The 16,293-nt window shown below is 38.3% G+C and overlaps 1 protein-coding gene across 1 annotated transcript; it reads right to left on the bottom strand.

Annotated features, from left to right (window-relative positions):
* Positions 1-1,358: 1,358 nt before the first annotated feature.
* pipox (pipecolic acid oxidase) lies at positions 1,359-12,949 on the bottom strand. Its single transcript, XM_063016628.1, has 8 exons — positions 12,832-12,949; positions 12,150-12,298; positions 10,533-10,746; positions 8,823-9,005; positions 7,366-7,518; positions 5,840-5,989; positions 2,211-2,286; positions 1,359-1,568 (listed from the first exon to the last, which is right to left on the bottom strand). Exons 1-8 carry the CDS (start codon positions 12,937-12,939, stop codon positions 1,441-1,443), a joined length of 1,161 nt encoding a protein of 386 aa, XP_062872698.1. The 5' UTR covers positions 12,940-12,949; the 3' UTR covers positions 1,359-1,440.
* Between the last annotated feature and the right edge of the window lie 3,344 nt (positions 12,950-16,293).

Here is a 16,293-nt window from a genome sequence, read left to right as displayed (position 1 = left end):
CCGCAGCTGTGGGCTGGCTTATTTAAGCCAGCTCTGCACAGCAGCGGGCGTCGCGCCTTCTGTTTGTTTCCGTTTCTTTTCTTTTGTTTGTTTTTTGTCCTCTCTGTGGCTGTTCGCCCACGCTTCGTTTTTAGCCTTAGGTGGTACCCCTGGTGGCATAAGGCCATCCGGGTGTGTAAGACCGCAAGGTCGAGGTAGTTAGGGTTTTCTTTCTACACTCTTAGACTTAGCGTGGTGCGACACCGTGCAGTCCTCGAACTGCCTTTTGTTTTCCCGTTTAGAATATGTTGCTCTAATATCTCAATGTACTTTTCTGCATTAATGCTGCCATCAATGAAGTGTAAATGACCTATGCCAAGGACATGACACAATACCACACTATGACAGAGCCTGGTTTTTGGACTTGTTGCTGATAACAGTCTGGATGGTCCTTTTTGTCTTTGGTCTAGAGAACATTCATTATTGGCTTGCTATTTTATTTTTCAGATTATTAATGATAATCATAAATGTTATTCATAGATAACATCTCTGAATCTAAATCATAGATAACATAATAAAACTATACATTACACAACATATTTAATAGTAATTTGTGACTGTAAACAACTTCTCTACAGTGTAAAGCAGATATCCTGGCTGTTTAAGATGAAAAGAGCTGCATTTATTAACAATCTGTACACTGAGCCAAGCCTTAGAGAACAGCCAGGCATCCACTCTCATGATTATACATTGTTTAAAAGCGCTACAGCATCGAATCTTCATCTGCTGAGGTAAAGTATTAGTGTATACATGCATAATGCCAATTTAATTAAGCTGTTTAACTACCATCAATATCCTTGTTCATCCAGCCTTAATAACAAATAGGTTCTGGCTACTCCTCTCTTATGCTATATCATTCTTTTCATTTGTGGTGAATAGTTATAAAACAGGGTAAGTTATGAGTGATTACCATGTTTACAAATGATCAGTAATGTGGCATGTATGTTAAATCAGTCAACTAATTTATTAATCTATATTGTTTATGCTTCTGGTGTTATGCACAGTGGCACGGTGGGTAGCACTTTTGCCTCACAGCAAGAAGGTCCTGGGTTTGATTCCCAGGTGGAGCGGTCTGGGTTCCTTCTGTTTGGAGTTTGCGCACCCCCCCCCCCCCCCCCCCCCCCCTTCGTTGTGGGATTCCTTCAGGTAATCTGATTTCATCCCACAGTGCAAAGACATGCAAGTGAGGTAAATTGGAGATGCTAAAAGTCCAACTAGGTGTGTGTGTGTGTGCCCGTGCCCTGTAATAAACTGGCGACCTGTCCGGGGTGTTTACCCTAAAATACGATGAAGCAGTGGTAAAACAGACAATAAAGACAGAATTTTATTTGTCTTTATTTGTTCATCATTTGAATTGTATTTTCTGGGACATCAAACTTGATGAGAATGATGAGAATGATGTTACAGAGCAGATTTGTGAACCTGGAAGCGATGGATGCTAAAAGGTGAAAGATCATATGAGGGTTTTTGTCCCATGCTCAGCTCACACAGCACTTTCCCCACGACTGGGCCAAACTTGAAACCGTGACCTGTAAAGATACAATCAGATTTCTCTACACATTCCTTACAGCATCAAATCATCCCATTTTTAACACTTACAGAAGTACTGTGCACAGGGGACTATTTTAAACCTTCTGAATTGAATAAGCTAACATTGGAGGAAAAATTTGCAGACACTGCCCACTTCATCAGGAATAACATACTAATACTGGGCAAACTAATACCTTCTGAATGCCTACATTTTGAGGCTTGACTTCCACATGTTGGAAACATTCCTTTGGGATTTTGGTCCACATTTTGGTTGACATAATTGCATTAAGTAATTTATTAAGCAGATTTATTAGCCGCACAATCACACTACAAATCTCATCTCATCAATTTTACCTCATTTCCAAGGTGCTTTATTGGATTCAGGTTTGATTACTGGGGAGGCCATTAAAGTATACTAAAAATGTTTACATTTATGGAGAGATGAGTTGTGCTTTGTGCCATGGCGCATTGTCATGCTAAAAGTAGACATTCTAAGATTTTGTCAAGACTATGCATAAGTGAGCCTGTGCCCACTGTATGAGATACAGTAAATAAGTGTACACTGAGTTCTTTCTTAGTATACTCATTAAACAACGGGTGCTTTAGGTGAGTGTGACGTGCAGACAGGAGATCTTACTGACCTGAGAATCCAGCTCCGATCACAATGTTGTTGTAAGTTGGGTGACGGTCCAGGACAAAGTTCTGATCAGGCGTGCTCTAACAAATAAAGGAAACAATAGTGAATTTAGGAATAATACTCCTGATTTATGATTTTGAAGTGATATCAAGGTAGCCTTTTTTAACCCAATCAAACAGGCCAGAATCAAAGTTTTCCTTGAATGAATTCATTTTTATTAGTCATTAAAAACCTGAGCAATGATAAAAGCTTAATAAAAGCAATATATAAAAGTCCAATGCCATTTTACGCTTTAGCAGATGTCAAATACAATCATTTTTTTTCTCCAGGTGTATAAGGCCATTATGTTTTGTCATCGATAATGTGCGCACATGTGCTCGGGAGTACTTCAGATAACTGTTGTCCATAAACACAGTCTGCAGCAGTATCAACACATGCACACTGATACTTCATTACACAAAGAAAAAGTCTTACATTAATTATACACCGACTAGGCATAACATTATGACCACTGATAGGTGAAGTGAATAGCACTGATTATCTCTTCATCACGGCACCTGTTAGTGGGTGGGATATATTAGGCAGCAAGTGAAGATTTTATCCTCAAAGTTGATGTGTTAGAAGCAGGAAAAATGGACAAGTGTAAGAATTTGAGCAAATTTGACAAGGGCCAAATTGTGATGGCTAGACCACTGGGTCAGAGCATCTGCAAAACTGCAGCTCTTGTGGGGTGTTCCCAGTTTGCAGTGGTCAGTATCTATCAAAAGTGGTCCAAGGACAAAAGTGGTAAACCGGTGACAGGGTCATGGGCGGCCAATGCTCACTGATGCACGTGGGGAGTGAAGGCTGGCCCGTGTGGTCCAATCCAACAGACAAGCTACTGTACCTCAAACTGCTGAAGAAGTTAATGCTGTTTCTGATAGAAAGGTGTCAGAATACACAGTGTATCACAGTTTGTTGTGTATGAGGCAGCAAAAGGGGGACCAACACAATATTAGGAAGGTGGTCATAATGTTATACCTTATCGGTGTATGCATTTATATTTGCTGCATTTAGCAGACACTTTTATCCGAAGAGACTTACAATACAAGCAAATGAGGGTTAAGGGCCTTTTTTGGGGGGCCCAACAGTGGCAACTTGGCAAAGATGGGGCTTGAACAGCAACCTTATAATTACTAGTCCAGTACCTTAAACGCTGAGCTACCACTGCCCCTAGGAAGTGCTGAAATGCTGCTGAGGTTTCTGGACCAATCAGTCCAAAAGACAAAAAATTTGACAGTGGACATATGGGTTCACCTTAGACGTCATGCTTTCTGTGACAAAGACAAAAAGGACCACCCAGACTGTTAAAGGTGCCAAATCCAACATCTCAGAATCAGAATCAGCTTTATTCGCCAAGTATGTTTACACACACAAGGAATTTGTTTCCGGCTGTTGTAAGCATTCTACAATTTACAAACAATACAATATACAGACAAGACTATATGTAGACAATGTACAAATTTACATGTTCAGCAGAATTTGCATATGTACAGAAAATATAAAAATAGCATAATATAAATAGTAAAGTACAGTAAGATGCAGTTACAGTATTATACAGCATGTATAAAGTGCAGTGTGGCATGTAAACAACAACAGTAAACAGTAGTTCAGTTTTAGTTATTAATGAGTTTGATGGCATTTGGAAAAAAACTGTTAGATCTGTCATGGTATGTGCATCAGTGCCCATGGAGTTACACTGGTTCTGCATGTGTATATGAGGAAACATTTTCTCTGATGACAATGAACAAGAACTGTAACTCAGGATAACTGAATCTCCTCTGCTATGTGCTTCCGATCTCCACAACCAGACACCTGACTTCAGAGCAAGGCACAATATCACCCATAAGTATTGTAAGTGGTGAGTGATTGCAAAATCTAGGTTCACACAACACTGTCAAAGATAAATAATTAGTCAGTCAAAATGTCAAATCAGTATTTATTTTGTAACTGACAGTCTGTGGCCCCGATTACATTTTTTCCCTCTAGCCCACAACAAGAACTGTTTGGACACCCAGGTACTAAATCAACAAGTTAACCAAATTCAGTTGACAACCTGCTTCAATTTCACTAGACTCACCCAGGCATGAGTTTTGCCAGACCTGTTGAATCTAAACATCACTTAAATAGGGCTTGTCTGGCAATGTAAAGCAGGCTAATATGTCTCAAAAAGCAGCACATAATGCTACAATCTAAAGAGATTCAAATCCAGATGTGAAATGTATTATGTAGAGAGTTACCAAGCCATTTTAAGGTTCCAGCAAACCACAGTGGAGCCATTATCCACAAATGGAGGAAACTTCCAGGAGTGGCTGGTCTACCAAAATTTCACCAAGAACACATTGATGACTTATCCAGGAGGTCACAAATTAATGCAGACAGACATCTAAAGAACAGCAAAACTCATTTCCTTCAGTTAAGATCAATGTACATGATTTCACAAGGCGCAAACTAATGCTGACAAAAAGAAAACAAAGGCTCGTCTTGCACTTGCCAAAAAACATCTAGATGACCCCAAAGACTATTAGGATGATAACTGATAAAAGCAGTAAGAAAAGATTGTCGGTGTTTTCACTAAACAAGTACATTATATTTTGTAAATACAAACACATTTAGAATTTAATCTCCAATACACTCCAGAAAGTTAGAACAGAGGCATGTTTACTTCTGTGTTTACCACCTTACTATGAGACTTTGTAATGGTTTGGGAACTGAGGACACTAATTGTTGCAGTTTTGCAATTGGATTTTCTGCCCATTCTTGCTTGCTACGAGACTTCAGCTTCTTAACAGTCCTTGATTGCTGTTGTCTGATTCTCCTCTTCATGCTACACCATATATTTTAATAGAAGACAAATCTGGACTGCAGGCTGGCCAGTGAAGCACACACACTCCGTATCTACGAAGGTATGTTGTTGTAGGTATGTGGGTATGAGTCCGGGCATTTTTTTCTTACTGAAATAATCATGGACTTCCCAGAAAAATGTAACTATGTATAAAATCCCAATATACAGTACATCTCTGCAGCAATGGTACCTTCACACACATAAAGGTCACCCATGTTATGAGAACTAATGCAGCCTAAACTATGAGAGATGTTGGATTTTGCACCTTTCACTGATAACAGTCTGGAAAACAACCTGAACCATGACCACAGTACATGTCTCCATTGTCTTTTGAACGATCTGAGATGAGCCCAGAGAACTTGGAGGCGTTTCTGCATAGAACTGATGTAACAGACTTTTAAGTTGCATTTTTTGATTATTCAACAGCAAAATTCCAATTCGAAATTTCCATTTAACAAATTGCTTTCTAAGGTGTAAAAAACAGCTAATTTTAAGATAATGCAGTGATAGCTCAGTGGTTAAGGTACTGGACTAGTAAACAGAAGGTTGACGGTTCAAGCCCCGCCACCACCAAGTTGCCACTGTTGGGTCCCTGAGCAAGGCCCTTAACCCTCAACTGCTCATCATGTTCAGCTCATCATGTAAGTCGCTTTGGATAAAAGCGTCTGCTAAATGCTAAAAATGTAAATGTAAAATGTAATGCTTGTCTGTGGCTTTAACCATTGATGTAGCCAACAACATAGACTCACAGTGTACATGCAGCTCTCCAGCACAGCAGGTACAGGTATAAGGCCTGGGAAGCATCGGCTGATGTAGCGGGACACCGCATCCACATCACTTTTGTCCGTCTGCCTGTCTCTCTCATCTGGCTCCGTCTCACTGCCCATGTGGTAGCAAACCTGAACAATGACACAATGACATGGCCAGATCTAATTAAACTCAGTCTTTGAGACTGATTAAAGATAAGCCTCCTACAGTTCCAACTGGGACAAGAAACAGCAGTACAGCTTTGTAATTCATCACTCTGCAAATTTACTCAGAGATGCTGATAGACTAAACCAGATCTGGTGACTAGAGCAGAGAAAATACATCATGTAACATGACTCAATCATCTGTGCTCTGTGTTTCAGCCATGTTGAGTGTGATAACTTTGAAAAACTCCCACTGAAGCACAAGCACAATGCCAAAGAGGAACTATAACCAGAAAAAGACAGAAGACCTCTAATCAGTTCAACCGTTAAACATTTTGTTATATAATGATACAAATTACAGATGCACAGATATCATTTTTCTAACTGCACAGAAGTTACCAAAAGAATAAACTTGAGCAGACATCAGCCATTTGCTAGGGGTGTGTGGCTCTGGTCCTGGAGCTCAGGGGTCTGGGCAGTCTGGTGCTCTCATGTTTGTCATGTCTGTCTACGTGTTGGCTTCTGGCTACGTCTGATTTCTGACCTCTAGGACTGGAGCTGCCCACCCCATATATAGACAAAGGTGCAGAGCTTGGGGGTTCTAGGTCAAAGAAACTTGTGGTGATCAGGGATGTTGGGTTGCTGCCTCTCTTGTCCAATCACTCAGGTTTAATGATGACGAACTGTGAAAGCCTTCATGACTTTGTTACCTGCTTGCTCTCCCTTTTAGTTATGCTGTAATAATTAGGGGTTCCAGAGTCTCATGCTTTTCTCTGCAAAACTGACGTTTTACTCTTAACGATTTCACATTTTAACTACATTTTTCTGTTGTTTTTTTGTGGTTCTGACGGAACCCAGGGTTAAATCTTGCAAGTCAAGACTGCTGTGCCAACAATGCAGCTCCTGCTAGATGTGACGGACACCTGGCGTGTACGGACTTCATCACAGACTGGACTGAATAATGAAGAACTCCAATTATTATTATTATTATTATTATTATTATTATTATTATTATTATTTTATTTTATTATTATTATTTTTTATTTTGCTAGTTAAAACTTTTAGTTTAATTTAATGTTGTCTATGTATTATTTGTGTAAATCATATTTTTGCAAATCAAGGAGGATGGGGGTCCCTGCTTAGTCTGGTTCCTCTCAAGGTTTCTTCCTGTAATTTTAAGGGAGTTTTTCCTTGCCACTGTAGCCCTCGGCTTGCTCAACCGGGGTTTTTGGTCTGTTGGCCCTGGATTCTGTAAAGTTGCTTTGAGACAATGTTTATTGTAAAAAGTGTAAAAATTGTAAAAATACAAAAACATTTGACTTGACTACCCTTACAGTAAGATTCTCCCTAACAGTAAATCTCACCTTCATCAGTCCTGGATATTCATTAGATGGAAGGCCATAAATATCATGTTCTGCCTCTTTTGGCTGCAGCTGGATGAAGCAGGGAAACCGATTGCTAATGCTGTAGGTGCCTGGAACCTTTTCTTTCCAGTAGCACACATTTATCTTCTGCACCTGCCAACAGAGAGAAACAAATTTGAACTCTGATTAGATCAGATCTTATGAGCAATAGGATTTTCATTAAGTGAATATACACTAATACAAATCACATCACAATAGAGGTAATTTGGAGGAGCATTTACAACATCTCACTTAAATGAACTGTCCTCCTGTGGACAAGACCAGTTCATTATTTTAGGGGATGAAAATAATCATAACAAATACAGACACTACATATAGTCCTGCTTAATCAAGGACAGCAAGGTTCATACCTTACTAAATAATGCAGTTCCATATCTGATATCAATTTAACCAACACTAAAGAAATATTACATGTTTAGTGGAACTAGCAGGAAAAATGTGCTGGCTTGTTTATGTGGAGCATTAGCTGATTTTTAGGCTGAACTGATGTGATGCCAGTCAAGCTCTGATGGTCTTTGTGTAATTTCCTGTCTCTAACCTTTACACTGCACCATGGTGGAAATAATTTCCTCTTTTGTTTTTAACCCCTAAGAGATTTGCAGGCTGCACATCTACACAATGCGTCTATTTATATACTTTAATTATACAAAAAGGTTAAGATGCACAGCTTTTGATAATGTCACAATCTAGCATTGTACATTTGAACACAGGTGGCCGTGTCAAGCGACAGTGGTACCTTAGTGGATAAGGTACTGGAGAAGTGATCAGAAGATTGCAGGTTCAAGGCTCACCACTGCCAAATTGCTATTGTTGGACCCTTGAGCAAGGCCCTTAACCCTCAGTTGCTCAAACTGTATTCAGTCACAATTGTAAGTCACTTTGGATAAAAAGTGTCTGCTAAATGCAACAAATGTAAATCAAATTATTTGATAATTATTATTATCAAATTAGTTATTAGTATAGTGTGGCAGAAGAATCCAATGAGAGAAGCGTAATCATCCATTCCTTTGAATTCACTGCTGGCCGATGTAAAGATGCAGTTGGAGGCTTTACATATGTTGGGGAGCTGTGTGCTAGCCTGCCACCATGCTTGCCATTGTGGGACACCCCTTCTGTTTACTGAATTCATAGATATTCTAGCCATCTCAAAAAGGTAACTGTTGTTATAGCTGAAAAGTCACAGAGAGGTCATATTTTAATTTTCAAAATATGATGTGTGATAAGCTCATGGTCATGTGTCCAAATACTTTTGGCCATACAGTATATATCCAAATATGGACAGTTTAAAAATGATCAATCAAGTAAAAACTATAGAGATTAGGTGTGTATGTGAGTGAATATTTTTTCTGTCTGTGTTTTTTTTTTATGTTAGGATGGTACCCTGGCTTGGTGAGTACCTGCAGCGGAAGCTGAAGTCCGATGTGGGAGAGTAGTTTGTTGGCCCAGGGACCTGCTGTGATCACCAGGCTTTTTGCTTGGTATACGCCATTTGCTGTTGTCACTGTAACTGTTGAGCAAGGCTCAATACTGATCACTTCCTCACCATCTTTTATCACACCTCCATGTGACTGGAAAAGCCTCTGGTTAAGAGAAGAGATAATAACATATAAAAAACAAAAAACAAAGTGGCCAGAAAATTAACTGCTTTCAAACAGTGGCAGAAGGGAATTTATTAGTGCAATTTTGGCAAAAGCAGGTTGAGACCTACGTAAGTGCAAAGTCCGATAGCAGAGACAAAAAGCCATAACAAGCTACACTGACTTATCATTTGCCTGTTCTCGTATACAGTGGATGTAGAAAGAATTCAGACCCTTTTCCTTTTGCATATTGTTGTAGATTTTAAATGAATAAAATTGCCACTTAAACCTACCAATCTTCCCTAAATCAACTATTACGACAATAGTTTTTTTTTTTTTTTTTTAGAAAATAATTAATAATCCTGTGACACTTAAAACTGTGATCAGGTGCATCCTGTTTGCTTTAGATATCCTCGTATCTACAATATAGGTGATGTCCACCCTGTGCAATTTAAACTGACTGTTCATAGTTTGGAAAGGCACACATCTATGTCTATAAGGTTCCACAATTTATACTTCATTGACAAGACAAAAACCAAGCCATGAAGTTCAGGGATCTGTATGTGGATCTCAATGATCAAATTTTGGCATAAATAAGGACAGAATATAAAACATTAACCAAGGCTTTGAGTGTTCACAGGATCACAATGGCTTCGATTATTTTGAAATTGAAACCTTGAACCTTCACAGAGGTGGCTGTCAGGCCAAATTGGGCATCCAGGCAAAAAGTACTTTGGTCAGTTAAATAAGTGAAAACCCAACAATCATTCTAAAAGTGCTTTAGTAGTCCTATACATAAATAAGAAAACTACTTGAACTTAGAACCACTTCAGCCTGTAAGGAAGCAGAAGCCACTGTTATGGAAATACAAGCTGGCATATAACATACATAACATTGCTAAATGCTGTGTAAATGTAAATATGCCAAAACAGGAACATCCCTGAAGAAAACCTCTTCCAGAGTGAAGGAGACCGTTCACCTTTTAGCACAACTTAGACCCAAATCATACAACCAAATCAAGACTGAAGTGGATTTGGGGCAAATCTCTAAATGCCCTTAAATAACTAAACCAAAGCCTAGACTTAAACCCTGTGGAACATCTGTTTAGAGTCCTGAAGATGGCAGTTCACAGATGTGATTGAAGTTCACAGTCCTTTCCACAAATTGCCATCCAGTCTAATGGAGATTGGGAGAATGAGATACACTGCCAAAACCCAGAAGTGCAAAATATTTAAAGATGTAATAAAGAAATTTTGCAGCCAAATGGCTTAAAGAAAGTATTGTAATGTCACATGGGTACTACGGCCACGCCAAGTGGACTGTGATTGGTGCAAAGAGGGATATTATGTGAGCTGTTTTAGAGGTCCTGAATAATTTTATGTTGTGGTTTGTTCTGGCTAGCAGTTCTGTTCTGTGGTTGGGATACTGACTAACACTCAATACAAACAGCTATTACTTCTTTCTCTAAAAAAGGAAGAAACAGTTAGAATGTAAACTTAATGTAATGGACAGGATTCAGCACTGAGTTACCTGAACAGCTTTAAGTGCTCGATCTGCATACAAAACTCCGGCAGTAATATCCACAAGTGCTGCATTATCATTCGTTAGGTTAACGTTGGGAATGTGCTGGCTAAATTCATTTCTCTCCAGCATCACAGTGGGAACTTTGTTCTTTTGCACTGAGTTTTTTATAAGCTGGAAGTCCTTTCCATTCTCTGGTCCCATCACCAGCAGACCTGTCTGGCTGTAGCAAATAGATCTTTATAGTTAACAGTTCCAGTTAGGTCTGTAAATTTATCATCATTAACACAAAGAACCTGGTTTGTTAAGTATATGTGTCAAACATTTAAATATACTTGTAACTGACATTGTTCTTTTTCAGTAACAAAACCCATATATACATAATGACCATTTTAGAGGTAAGCATATGCTATATGCTAGCATGCAATGACATACTTTATAGAAGAATATACACTGATCAGCCATAACATTAAAACCACCTCCTTGTTTCTACACTCACTGTTTCTACTATAACACTTTGTAGATCTGCAATTGCTGACTGTAGTCCATCTGTTTCTCTACATACCTTTTTAGCCTGCTTTCACCCTGTTCTTCAATGGTCAGGACCCCCACAGAGCAGGTATTATTTAGGTGGTGGAACATTCTCAGCACTGCAGTGACAGTGACATGGTGGTGGTGTGTTAGTGTGTGTTGTGCTGGTGTGAGTGGATCAGACACAGTTTTTAAATACTGTGTCTACTCACTGTCCACTCTATTAGATACTCCTATCTAGTTGGTCCACCTTGTAGATGTAAAGTCAGAGATGATCGCTCATCTTTTGCTGCTGTTTGAGTTGGTCATCTTCTAGACCTTCATGAGTGGTCACAGGACACAGCCCACATCCGCGCTGTTGGCTGGATATTTTTGGTTGGTGGACTATTCTCAGTCCAGCAGTGACAGTGAGGTGTTTAAAAACTCCAGCAGTGCTGCTGTGTCTGATCCACTCATACCAGCACAACACACACTAACACACCACCACCATGTCAGTGTCAGTGCAGTGCTGAGAATGATCCATTACCCAAACTCTGTAGTGGTCCTGTGGGGGTCCTGACCATTGAAGAACAGCATGAAAGGGGGCTAACAAAGAATGCAGAGAAACAGATGGACTACAGTCAGTAATTGTAGAGCTACAAAGTGCTTCTATATGGTAAGTGGAGCTGATAAAATGGACAGTGAGTGTAGAAACAAGGAGGTGGTTTTAATGTTATGGCTGATTGGTGTATAGCATGAGTGAGTGAGTGAATGAGTCTCTGCATCTCATTTAATTATTTGTGAAGCGGGGTTTATAACCACACACAAACACAGATTGATTGAATATATAAGGGCCTTCCAAAAACTGTTACCACAGAATTGCAAGCATATAATTTATTTTATGTAATTTGTTTAGCAGTGGGTGTAAATTAAAAAAACAGATGTTGTGAACAAGGTTTAGGAAATTGTTGTTTTTATTTATGTACCCACAATAGACTTATGCAAGAACTCACACTTGTGAATGCGTTTTGGATATACATGTACTGTATGTGCTCTAATCATTCAGTCTTCTTACAAGTGTTGGTAAACTTTTGACCTTTGTTTAATTGAACACACCTGTGAAGTTTCACTCCTGCCTCTTTTTCAAGCTGTTCCCAGAGTTTATAGCTCTCCTCCATCATGTGTACATAGAAATCTTCCTCATAAGCTTTGCGAATGATACGTGTCTGGCCATGAGAGCTTCCACGGGAGTGTGGCAGGAGAAACTGAGCAGAAATATAAGGACACACACTGTGTTTATTAAAGCTGTTAACCGAGTTTTGCAATACTGACCGTTCTGTGCAAAATACACACATAAAATAGAACATTGTGCCGTCACATCAATGTGCAGCAAGATAAATACAAAAGAGAATCTGCTTTTTTAAAATCTAAACTTAAGTGCTGTAATTATTTTAGATACAATTTAATGGTCTGCTCCAGCAGAAGAGTTTTCTTGTTATTTTTGGCCAGGTGGTAGGCGGTACAGGATTCCTGGATCCCTGCTCCTATAACTACACAGTCATACACCATGTTGCACATTGACTGCAGCGTTCTGCCGTGTTACAGCAAACTTCCCATTTATTGGTCAAAATTCTCATATTACTGTTACATAATCAGAGCTAAGACGTGTCCACACATCTGTTTAATGGGAACTTTCCTCTAAACCATAATAGCATTCATATGTCTTGAAAATACATAATGAATTGAAGTCCTTACATTAACTAAAGTTCTGTGCATATTTAAAATATAATCCACTGACCTGCTCCAGCAAAAGAGTTTTCTTGTTATTTTTGGCCAGGTGGTAGGCCGTACAGGATCCCTGGATCCCTGCTCCTATAACTACACAGTCATACACCATGTTGCACATTGACTGCAGCGTTCTGCCGTGTTACAGCAAGCTTCCCATTCACTGGTCAAAGTTCTCGTATTACTGTTACATAATCAGAGCTAAGACGTGTCCACACATCTGTTTAAAGGAAACTTTCCTCTAAAACAAAGTAGAATTTAGAATTTGGAAATTACATACTGATAATTTAAGTCCTATTTCAAAACAGTCAGTATATTTTTATTAGATTTTTACTCATTTCATTTACCGTGTGATCTTTTGTCTTGCATTAGAGCAAGACTTTAGAGCTCTGCCTCTTACTTAAAGTGCCTGTAACAGGGCAGATTGTGTCTCAAACGAAGAGGATTAACCCAATGTGCAGAATGTTTAACCAAGGTAAAACAATACTGCAGATAAAGAACCTCAAACCCCTACAAAATAGCTATTGGCCAAAATATAGAAAAATGTAATCAAAAAGGAAAACCAAATTAAAATCCACGGCCATAAGCAAAAAGATAATAGAACAAACAGACAAGCATGCAATTGGAGAAGTAAACATGACATTCCACATGCTTGCCACTAAAAGAAATAAGACGTTCACCCCACAGGGACACAAACCTATGCTGTTTCCAGCGCATGGTTGGACAGCTCAAGTGGCAGGAAACTCCATAACATCAGTGGCAGCTAAAAAAAAACAAAGGCAGACAGCCACTCCCATGACTGATGCTACACTGATTGATTAATTGATTACTTTATTGATCCCTAAAGGGAAATTGCATTGTTACAGCAGCAAATCACAATTATCACAAGCATCACACAACAACACATCAATGTAGCACAAAAAAAGAATTAAAACTTAAAAGTAATGTAATGCAAAAATGGATATAAAAGATCCACACGTGTGAGGTGTTGTCCATCATATTGAGCAGCTTGTGCAAGATTTTCTGCTCAACAACTAGCTCTAGGTGCTCCAGAGCAAAACCCAGCACAGAGCCAGCCTTCCTTATAAGCTTGTTCAGCTTCTTGGAGTCTTTGGCTCTGATGCTGCATAGAATATTGCATAGAAAATTGCGCTTTCAACAACTGATAAAAAAATTGTTCCTAAGTGCATTTTAAATTGATTATTGATTATTTGTGAATGTACCTTAAATGCTTACGTCAGGTTGTGTTACACACACACACACACACACACACACAGAAAAAAAGAAAAAGAAAAATTATGGTAGAACCATTTTAAAGAAGTGAAAAGTCCTGCTGTACCAACACTTTTTAAAAGTTTGTTTGTTTTGGTATGTATGTGATAGGGCTATTTTGTGTTTTGTTTGGTTTCAATTTCTACAAAAACCTTTTGATCTGAAATATTTGCCACACTTTGGAGTATAACTGTATCTGGTTATATTACCCATTAGCTCTATTTACTCTACTTGGCAGAACTGATAATTCAACCACATTTGTTGGTGTTCTTATACAGACTTCACTTTTCAGTACAGTTCACATGTTGAGTGAAGAACATGCACATGAATAGGTAAAAAAATCTAATGTTTAACTTTAGCCTTTTTTTAGCCAATTTTTTTAGAGCATAATACTACCACAAGTTCGACAGCAGCTACAGTGTTGTTGGATTCTAATGCCCTACGCTTTCTCCTCCGACCATAATTCTGACCATTGTTCCATAATCTTTGTTTCGTCCAGTGACATACCAATCCTTCAGATAAAAACATGTGTGTTTCAACAATGTCTTACTGATAGCAGACCTAGATCTAATGATTCTTGGGTTACAATAGGACCACAGAAACAAAATAATTTTCTTTTAGCACAACATAATGACATACAACATGTGCTGAAACATCAGGAGCACTCAGCTAATATGCTGTCAAAGCAACTCTGACCTCCACAAAGACTTGCCTGACAGTGGCACTATAGTGTAGCACCAAACTTCAAGGTCTATATGTCCTCCCCCGTATGACGGACAGACTAAATTCTTTTTCTCTTATTGCTTGTTTCATGCCCTTCAAAAAAGCCTCCCACTTAGATCTTGAACTAATTTGCATAATATGCAAAATCACATAATATGCAAAATGTTTGAACATGCAACAGGCATTGGATTTTTACTCTACATGCACAAATGTGGTATCAACCCTAAGCAGTTGAACTTTAATAGTTATTAAAAAATGCTGTAATGTTTATGTAGTATCATTACCAGATGTCAATCAAAAACATGAGTGGAGTAAGCCAAGCATAAGGCACACATATCCATATAGCGCAGGAGGAGGTTTGTAGGCTATGGCAAAAATTGTGTAACTGCAGTGCTAGGCGCTATAACATGCAAGATAATGTTACACAAACAAAAATTGTCCAGTTTACATAAAATTTGCCTTATTGCTTTTGTATCCTATTTTTCTTCAGGAATTGTATCTATACACACATATTGGGCCACATTGGGCTAATTTGTGTCTGGACTTTGGAAATTGCCGCTGTTGGGTCTGTTTTTATGTTACCATTTTTTGTTTTAATTACATCTGTATTGACTTTGACCTTATTTTTACCTTACTTCTTAATAATTGAATACAATTATAATATATATATATATATATATATATATATATATATATATATATATATTTCTGCTTGCTTGTTTTATACTTATTTATATATTAAATTCATATTTTCTCCAAGACACAAAAGAATACGAAGTCTCTATTTACACGCTTTGGATGTTTGCCCCGCAGGCCTCAAGTCCTTCTTTGCATTGTGAATATTACCAGCAACTCTCACAACTTTTCTGACCCCCTATGATTTTTGTCTTGTTCTTCTTGTCTGTCCATGTTCCATTCCTGAAAGTATACACATTCATGAGTCATGCAAAGATTAATTAGAACTAAATCTTATTTTTGTAGCCATTAAAAAACAGTGGACTTGCAAAAGTGCTTGTACACTTTTGATTTGTGCTGAATGAAATTAAGCTTTTGAAAATGAAAGATAATGTTGCAGTCCAGAGTGACTGATTGACTCTTTTTTTACTAATAAATTATATTACTGCTCAAACTTTATTGGAACAACTTTAGACATGCATTGAACCCACAGTTGCTGCATAATTAACAAATGTTATTTATGGTGCTTCTGTTTATCTATTTAGACTTGTTTTTAACCTAAAATACACATTTATTTTGATTAATATTATTTGGCAGCAGCTTTATCAATATGCAGAATTTTTTGACTCCTGCAAATTCCACACTAAGCTGTAGCTTTTTGTGAAAGTATCAGAAGCAAAGAGTGCTTAACTCCTACAGGCCAAGATGAATGCAGTAATTATATTAATAATCTAAATGCACTGGTTGTATTTGCTGTTGCACTGTTTTTTGTACTGTATATGGAAGGGTTATTAATACATTTAAT

This window comes from Trichomycterus rosablanca, chromosome 20 (genome assembly GCF_030014385.1).
Source record: "Trichomycterus rosablanca isolate fTriRos1 chromosome 20, fTriRos1.hap1, whole genome shotgun sequence".
NCBI classification, from domain to species: domain Eukaryota; kingdom Metazoa; phylum Chordata; class Actinopteri; order Siluriformes; family Trichomycteridae; genus Trichomycterus; species Trichomycterus rosablanca.
The sequence above is the reverse complement of the archived record's forward strand: the minus strand, read 5'-3'. Positions and strand labels throughout refer to the sequence as shown.

Excerpts from the sequence above, each read along its gene's own strand:
- pipox (XM_063016628.1), bottom strand. The coding sequence starts at position 12,939 with ATGTGCAACATGGTGTATGACTGTGTAGTTATAGGAGCAGGGATCCAG. Across the intron at positions 10,747-12,149 it reads GCAGGAGTGAAACTTCACAG|CCAGACAGGTCTGCTGGTGA; the intron begins GTGTGTTCAATT and ends TATTTGCTACAG. Across the intron at positions 7,519-8,822 it reads GACTTCAGCTTCCGCTGCAG|GTGCAGAAGATAAATGTGTG; the intron begins GTACTCACCAAG and ends CTCTGTTGGCAG.